This window comes from Anoplolepis gracilipes, chromosome 2 (genome assembly GCF_047496725.1).
Source record: "Anoplolepis gracilipes chromosome 2, ASM4749672v1, whole genome shotgun sequence".
NCBI classification, from domain to species: domain Eukaryota; kingdom Metazoa; phylum Arthropoda; class Insecta; order Hymenoptera; family Formicidae; genus Anoplolepis; species Anoplolepis gracilipes.
In genome coordinates this window covers 10,462,017-10,470,201 of record NC_132971.1, presented here as the reverse complement: position 1 = coordinate 10,470,201, position 8,185 = coordinate 10,462,017, and the positions used below count along the sequence as shown (strand labels likewise).

Sequence of the window (8,185 nt, the reverse complement as noted above, 5' to 3'; positions counted from 1 at the left end):
AAATAATCCAAAAGCCATCTTAAAATTGGTAATTTTAATTTGAACAATTTCTTGAAGCAATTTGGAATAGACTTTTCCTTACTAAAAATGTAAAATCATTATTTGTTGCAAAGGTTAAATTTTTTTGATATATCTTTGTAACTAAGTTTTAAATTAAAATTCTGGCGCAAGTTCTGTGTACATTATTATAAATTATATTTGATTTTTCATGAACGATAGACATTAATTATGACAATCGTGTTTTTTATTCAACAATGCTGCTGATAATGCAGATACATGGAAAGTTGCTGATAATTTATTCTTTATCATATGCATCTGAAGCAGCAACTAAGAGAATATAAATACTAATATTTAGTATAACTTTTAACCTGTTACATATGATATACTGATTCACAAGCTAATTCTGGCTTGTTGTAGCCTAGCTCCTCTGGTGTGCTAATGCCTAGCTCGTCCAAGGTGGGTCTGATCTCTTGAAGAATATAAGGATAAACTTTGTCGGCATGTGGTCCAGCTTTATCTTTCACAGTTTCCAAGAATCTTACGGCCAGTGCAAAGTCATTTAATCTTCTGCAAGCTCTCAATGCTGCACATATAATTACTGGTTCTGGCACATTGTCCATACCTGAATAAAATATATAATTGTCAGTACAAATTTATTTTACAATCCATGTTTATTAACAAAAGGCTAAGATTGTATAAAAAAATATCATCATGCTTATATTTTATGATATGGATAATTAAAAATGATTTGTTATTAATATTTTAATGTTTATTCTTCCTCCTAATTTTATCTTTTCCATTTTTGTTTCAAATCAGGTATTTCAATAATCATAAGTAAATTTTATAACAGATTTGATCGATCAATTTAGAATGAATTTATTTTTCAATGGAAATGAAAATATTTATAACAAAATAATAAGATTTTAGAGAAAATATACGAGTCATATTATTCAAGTGAATTTTAACTGCATTTTAATTTAAAACTGAATGAAAAAGTGCAGTGTTCTTCTAAGCTGACGATAAAAAGGCTTTTGAATCGACCAAAAAAAATTGTTAAAAGAACATCGCTGATTTAACTATAATTTCACTAAAAGTATAATGCAATGTAATTAAAAAGAAATTGACATCTTTTCATTCACTTCTAATATTTTCGTCCAGACGAAAGCAAACAGGCATCAAGTCCTAATTAGCTCGAGATGTCATCTGCGATTTCATTGACGAAAGGAACAAATTTAATCAAAGACACAAGCTCACCGGCCAGATCATTCATCGCCTTCCGAATCTCCCAGTGATCGATGTCATTGCGGCTGAAGAAGTTGACGTATCGCTGGTCGAACTCCTCGTCGGTCTCCTTGGGACCGTGGGACGCCCTGGTGCTCTGTACGCCGACAAGGCTGGTGGCTGTCACTCGGGGCACCATCGCCGAGGCCACGCGTGATGCTACGACGCGCAACATTCTTTCGCTCGAGAATTTCCTTTTCGTCCGAAAAAAGTGTCTTCCTCTTCGATACCGTCTCTCTGTTGCGTAAACCGATCAGGACGGAAGTTAACCACAATCATCTAATCTCGAGCGAGTCACGTTCGCGACACGAGATGGCGCAACTTCCGGCGCGTACTTTTAAATTAAATTTCAGTCATTTCAGACACACTTTGTTCGAAAAATAGTAACACAGATATTTCAGAGAAATCTTATTTTTCAAAATTTTAGATAGTGTTAAAATATATTTATTTATTTAGTTACAATCTCAGGGCTCGTACTCCCTATTTTTTTTATTATAGAGGAAAAGAGGAATTTTTTTTATGAAAAAAGGGGAAATTGATTTAATTGATGAAAAAGTCACGTATATATAATTTATATATAAATCAAAAAACTTTAAAATAATACAATTGATGTATTATTTTAGAAATAGTAAAAAAAAAATTGGTTAAACAATTATATACAATATAATATAATACAATTTAATTAAGACTTAAGATCAGGATCCATATTTATATTTTATACATATATTATAAATATACAAATTACGCTCTCTATGATGTTATAAGTAAATTTCTAAAGTTTTTAATCACGAAAGAAGATAGATCTATAGGTATAGACATATATATATATATATATATATATATATATATATATATATATATATATAGATCGAGATAGATTGATGGTGTAACCTGAAGAGTAGAGAGAAAGAGCAGGAAAAATCAGAAAAAAATTCAGTCTCTTACCAATAATTATACATGAATGAGAAAAAATACTTTTTGGTTCTTCCCCTCTCTCTGTCTCTCTCTTTTTCTATGTCTCATTTTCTCTCCTTTTTCATCCTGGCCAGCAAAATGAATGTAGGACTTCCACTCGATCTATATGTACTATGTCTATGTGTGTGCGCAAAATTAAACTTTAAGCAAAATAAAATGAAATTGCATATTATTTTAATATTTCAACAGTGTATTAAATACAATAACATTGTAAGAAAAATCAGTAGCTTTACTACCATCATAAATATATATAATTTTTATAATGTATGTAAATACTTTTTGGAAAACATTAATATCGCATGTTTAATACTTTTTATACCAAATTTTTTTAAAATGACAGAGACTTCCTATAAGTATATATATATATACCCAGGTAGCACATGTTCGTTTTATAAACATTTTCTAAACGTATCCAATATTTTTTAACCGTCAAGCACCAATAAGAAACGTTTCAACAGAAACATTTTTAAAATCATGGTTTAAGAAACGTATTTTTTACATTTCTATAAATAGAACAAAAATTAATTTTTTTATTCAAAATTATATATATACAAATTATTAAGACTGTACTTATTAAGACAATCCCCAGATAGCACAGACAATTAAAAGATGACGAAAAGATGTCTTTTTTAAGTTATCTTACTGACAGGGCTAAAAGATGTCTAAAAGAATATCTTTCTACCTACAAAAAAAGTCATTTTTTAAAATATGTGTCTTCTAAAAGTCATAATTAATTTTAGTCGACAAAAAGATGTCTTTTTGATCATCTTTTCGACAAGACAAAAAAAAGAAGACAAGACAAGAAAAATAAACGAAAAGCAAAAAATTAAAAATTATATATTTATAATAATATTTATAAAATGACTAATTAAGTAATTTAAAAGATGATAACTCATATTATATTACTCAATACATATATGATAAACATAAATTAATTTTTTTATAATTATTTTTATAATTTATTTTTTTTTATCTTTGGCATATATTATATTGTATTAGCGTTAGGTAGAGGCACGTTTTAAAAGTAATTATTTTTTATTATTTATTTTTTAATTATTTTTAGACCTTAAGCCTTTTGTTTACTTCAGTCTCAATAGGTTGAGATTTTCTTTTTTGTACTTTTTCTCTCATTTCTCAACTTTGATTCTTTGTTCTTTTTCTTTATTTCTGAGATTTTCTAGACTCGATATAAATTCTTGAAAAATTATTTTGCTGGTCATAGATTTAGCTGAATCTTTCAATATTGTTTCCATCGATTCAGATTCTTAAGACAAATATGTGCTGATCATATTAATTATTATAGAGGAAATAGAGGGAAAAAGGGGAGAGCAATAAAAAAAGAGAAAAAAGAGGAGATAGGAGAAAGAGTACGAGCCCTGAAATTTGGTCTTTCTTTAGCATAATATAAGTATTAAAATAAATTTATAAGCTATTCTTTTTTTACCATAATAATATAGGAAATCTAGAATATTATATTGAAAAAAATTGATTAATGTTCTTTATATATTTATATACAGAAGCACCGACGAATACAAAATAGTACGTAAATATATATAAATATAGACTCAAGTATATATAAATATATAAGGAACTTTAATCAAATTTTTTCAAATATAATATTTCCTATATTATTATGTTAAAGAAAGAATAGCTTATAAATCTATTTTAATATTATCTAAAAAATTCTGAAAAATATTCTAGATTTTCTATATTATTATGCTAAATTTAATAAATATGTAAATAATTTAATATTAAAAAGATAGAATTTAGTGACTGAAAAAATCTCATTGTGTGCTACTGTAAACAAGTAAATCTCATCCAATTATTGTTTCATTATCAAAAATATATAGATCTTTTATGCATAAGCAATATTTAATTTTAAACTTGTTAGTGAGTTTTATGAGAAGTGAAAACCAATGTTTTTTAGTTTGAAACATTAATCTGCTGTGAACTCGTCGTTAATTAACATTCCTTTGGTCAATAAAATTGACAATGACATCTTGAGTTGAGATTTGATACTTGTTTGGTCTTGTGATGAAAACACGAGAAGCGACTGAAAAGGCGTCAATTTTTTTTAATTATCCTGCATTATACTTTTCAAGTGAAACGAGTAGTATAGTGAAATCAGCGATGCATATTCTTTAAACAGCTTCTTTTTATTTCAAAAAAATTTTATCCAGCGTTGTGAATTTTTTACACTAATAAAATAAAATATTTTTTATTTCATATCTTAATATTAGCTTATTCTTATATATATTTATGATGGTAGTAAAGCTACTAATTCTTCTTACAATGTTATTGTATTTACAAAAATTGGATTATAAATCATACAAGAAGAGTAGTCGCTGTTACAAAAATTCATTACATCAAAAATAATTAGATCCTTACTATGTTTGTAGTAATAGTCATGGTGCAATTTATACGTATATTAGAGGTATATTGACTATCTTTTCCCTTCCGCGAACTTATAAAATACAACTTTATACAACGTGCTTTATAAAAGCCGTCTCGCAGGCCGCTTTAAATACACATCTCGAGTACTCGCATATGTATACAAAAATTGACTTGACGTAAAGAAATACTTCTCGCTTAATATATTGTACATAATTTCGCGCGTGTCACACTTTACGTGGCGACGTGTGTCACATATATGCGTGACTGGTCACTGGTACTATTATATATTTTTATATACACAGGTTTTTATACACAACACATTAGAGGTATGAATCAGAATAGGAATAGGATACTCCATTAAATTAAGTACCAACGTTGTTATATTCTCACTTATTTAATTAACTTATTTAATAAACTTATTATGTAAGATATAAATAAAAGTATTTTTATACAAGTCAACATAAGATTCGTGCGCGAAATCGTACAAGCACCGTTTCGCACACGTATATCCGCGTGCAAAAAACGCCGACGAATATTATTATAAAAATAAATAATAAATAGGTCTCACACACAAACATTCGGTATATCGCTCGTAGTCACATACATACATTACGTATACATATACATATACATACACACACACGCGCGCGCGCACGCACACGCACACGCACACGCACACACATATATATATATATATATGTATTAGCATCGAAAAAAATAAATAGTAATATCGGAAAGTTCCCTCGCATTTGTCGATGAGATATTTTCTTCGCAATACTTTTTCACAATTACATTTGAAAAACATTGTATATCCTTATAGCACATAATGGCGGTAAATTCTTAATTTTTCTAATTAAAAATACTTGTAACAACACAGATATATACAGCTAATAAGTGCTCTCTCTCAGTTAAGTATGTATATTAAAGTTATGTTAACACATCAGTGCCTTTCATTTACTAAACAGAGATAGAATAGATACTGTCATATATTATCTAGAAAGAACAAATCTCACAATGTCTTTGTTTTTGTCGATAGTATATGACCCTAACCATCCTCTTGTCTCATGGCGCAAATAATTAAGATAAATAAATTTATCTAAAATAGTCTAGTGTTTATTTATTAAAATTGTACGCGTGTATTATTGTCATCCATAATACTATCACATATTTAATACACTGTTGAAATATTAAAATAATATGCAATTTCATTTTATTTTGCTTAAAGTTTAATTTTGCGCACACACATAGACATAATACATATAGATCGAGTGGAAGTCCTACATTCATTTTGCTGGCCAGGATGAAAAAGGAGAGAAAATGAGACATAGAAAAAGGGAGAGACAGAGAGAGGGGAAGAATCAAAAAGTATTTTTTTCTCATTCATGTATAATTATTGTAAGGTAAGAGACTGAATCTTTTTCTGATTTTTCCTGCTCTTTCTCTCTACTCTTCAGGTTACATCATCAATCTATCTCGATCTATATATATATATGTCTATACCTATAGATCTATCTTCTTTCGTGATTAAAAACTTTAGAAATTTACTTAAAACATTATAGAGAGCGTAATTTGTATATTTATAATATATGTATAAAATATAAATATGGATCCTGATGTTAAGTCTTAATTAAATTGTATTATATTATATTGTATATAATTGTAAAGAAAATTTTTGCTTCTTATATTTCTTATAGGAAGTCTCTGTCATTTTAAAAAAATTTGGTATAAAAAGTATTAAACATGCGATATTAATGTTTTCCAAAAAGTACTTACATACATTATAAAAATACAATTGTATGTGCGTTATAATACTTTCGTTTTTAAGATTCGATTAAGACAACCATGCATTATTCATTTAAGAAAGAGGGAGAAAGAAACGGATAAAAGAAGCAGAAGAAAAGAAGGAAGAAGAAATGAAAAATTTAATCTATACTAATCAGCCTTCTGTGTTTTCCCGCTTTGCGTGGTACTTGAGCAGTAGCTGCTGGTCCCCCCGATTCTTGCTATCAATGTTTTGGGTTAGAGTCTGAATCCGGTTCAGAACTGGAGCCGGAAGACTCCCCAACATTAACGTTCGTACTGCAGCGCGAGCTCCTTCGACTACTGGTGCCAGTGTGCCGACATTTTTCACTACGATCCACTCCACCTAGGATAATTTTAACCAAAATATTTTAGCATGATTTGTAAAGCTATTATTAAAATAATAAACAAATTAAGGATTAATATAATAAAGATTTATTATGAGAAAGTAGTAGTATTTGTATGAAAAATTAAAAAAAAAATACACATTACATGTTTTTATGAATCCCCTTTTATAGGCTTGCAATGAGTTATATGTTTTAGCGATACATGATTTTTCTAATTTTTAAAGTAAGATTCTAAAGAAGCTATTGTTGAAAAAGAAATGAGTTCGCGGTTATAAAAGCGAATTGGTTTGAATCCGATCACAATTATGTTAATAAAACAAAAAGCATTTCAAGTTAGTTTAAATCTCAAATAAAATATCAAGCGACATTTTTGAACATTAAAAAATTTTTTAAAATTATTTATACTCACTGCTTAATGGTGTGTGAACCTCGACCTTGATGTTTGCCGTTGCAGTGACCTTAGTGGTAATGTGTGGAGTGGATGGAACCGGTGACGTTCGACTAGACCCGCTCGTGTCCGATCCGCTACAGTTCTGTTAGTCAATGTGACAGGAGAACACGCTCGTTAGTCATGCTTGGAGAGGATGCGCGACAAATTACACTTCATTAGGGAAGATACGCTTCCATGCGGATTGATCGATCGCGAGTTTATTGTCAGAACAACTTTTTGACGCACCTGATTGCCGCACGTGGACGTGGTTTCCACCTTAAGTTCCGGTTGGACAATGATGCAAGACTCCTGCGTACTGTGCCACGAATTAGGTTCCTCTGTAATGGTTGTGAGTGACGGCTCGGCATGTAATCTAGCGTTCTCGATCTTGTGAGACCTCCTTGGTGGCGCGGGAGGCTTGGATCTTCTAACAATAGGCGATGCCGGTGGTGTCGGCGTAGATATACGATCCGGATGATCGTTCGGGATCACTTCCGCTGACGGGCCGATTAGAGACAGCAGAATTGGGAAGAAGAAAATGCCATTTACGAGGCCGACACCAATCACGCATAACAATATGAAAAAGAAATATTTGACTATAAAGTCAAATTCGGAGAAGGCAAGCATCGCCACCGCAAGTAACATGGTGAATGTCCCATGGACGATTGGAGCGTACATATGCTCCAAAGCTAAGCGCATTCTGCGATCTCTGCTTCCCACACTAGTGACGAAACTCTGAAAAAGATTTACGTGATATTAGCAGAAGTACAAGGTGGATAAAAATATTAGCACGTATCAACTAATGTGATTGTTGAAATTACAATCGCAAAATCTAAACGAATTGTTTTATTTCAAATCTTGTGAAAAAAATCAATAAGAATCAGTTAAAGGCGAAATATTAACAGTAGAAAATAAATATTGACAAATAAACTTTGCGCGATACATAGGGCGCAATTGA

The 8,185-nt window shown here is 30.1% G+C and overlaps 2 protein-coding genes across 5 annotated transcripts in view; both read right to left on the bottom strand.

The window, feature by feature from the left end:
* Positions 1 to 226: 226 nt before the first annotated feature.
* On the bottom strand, positions 227 to 1,558 carry Cox5a (Cytochrome c oxidase subunit 5A). Its single transcript, XM_072886937.1, has 2 exons — positions 1,255 to 1,558; positions 227 to 622 (listed from the first exon to the last, which is right to left on the bottom strand). Exons 1-2 carry the CDS (start codon positions 1,454 to 1,456, stop codon positions 372 to 374), a joined length of 453 nt encoding a protein of 150 aa, XP_072743038.1. The 5' UTR covers positions 1,457 to 1,558; the 3' UTR covers positions 227 to 371.
* Positions 1,559 to 4,435: 2,877 nt separating this feature from the next.
* Positions 4,436 to 8,185, bottom strand: part of Ptc (protein patched) — a 46,406-nt gene continuing 42,656 nt past the window's right edge. For 3 of the 4 annotated variants that reach the window (XM_072910620.1, XM_072910621.1, XM_072910622.1), the window contains exons 10-12: positions 7,474 to 7,962; positions 7,207 to 7,330; positions 4,436 to 6,796 (exon numbers count right to left, since the gene is read on the bottom strand). In XM_072910620.1, the coding sequence (XP_072766721.1) occupies positions 6,657 to 6,796; positions 7,207 to 7,330; positions 7,474 to 7,962 (753 nt within the window). In that variant the 3' untranslated portion in view covers positions 4,436 to 6,656. The remainder of the gene's footprint in view (positions 6,797 to 7,206; positions 7,331 to 7,473; positions 7,963 to 8,185) is intronic. The other variant, XM_072910623.1, reaches the window with a different exon arrangement.

Bases quoted from the DNA above. Each gene is read 5' to 3' on its own strand.
- Cox5a (XM_072886937.1), bottom strand. From the start codon at position 1,456: ATGTTGCGCGTCGTAGCATCACGCGTGGCCTCGGCGATGGTGCCCCGA. The intron at 623-1,254 runs GTGAGCTTGTGT...TATTTTATTCAG, and splicing joins GGCGATGAATGATCTGGCCG to GTATGGACAATGTGCCAGAA.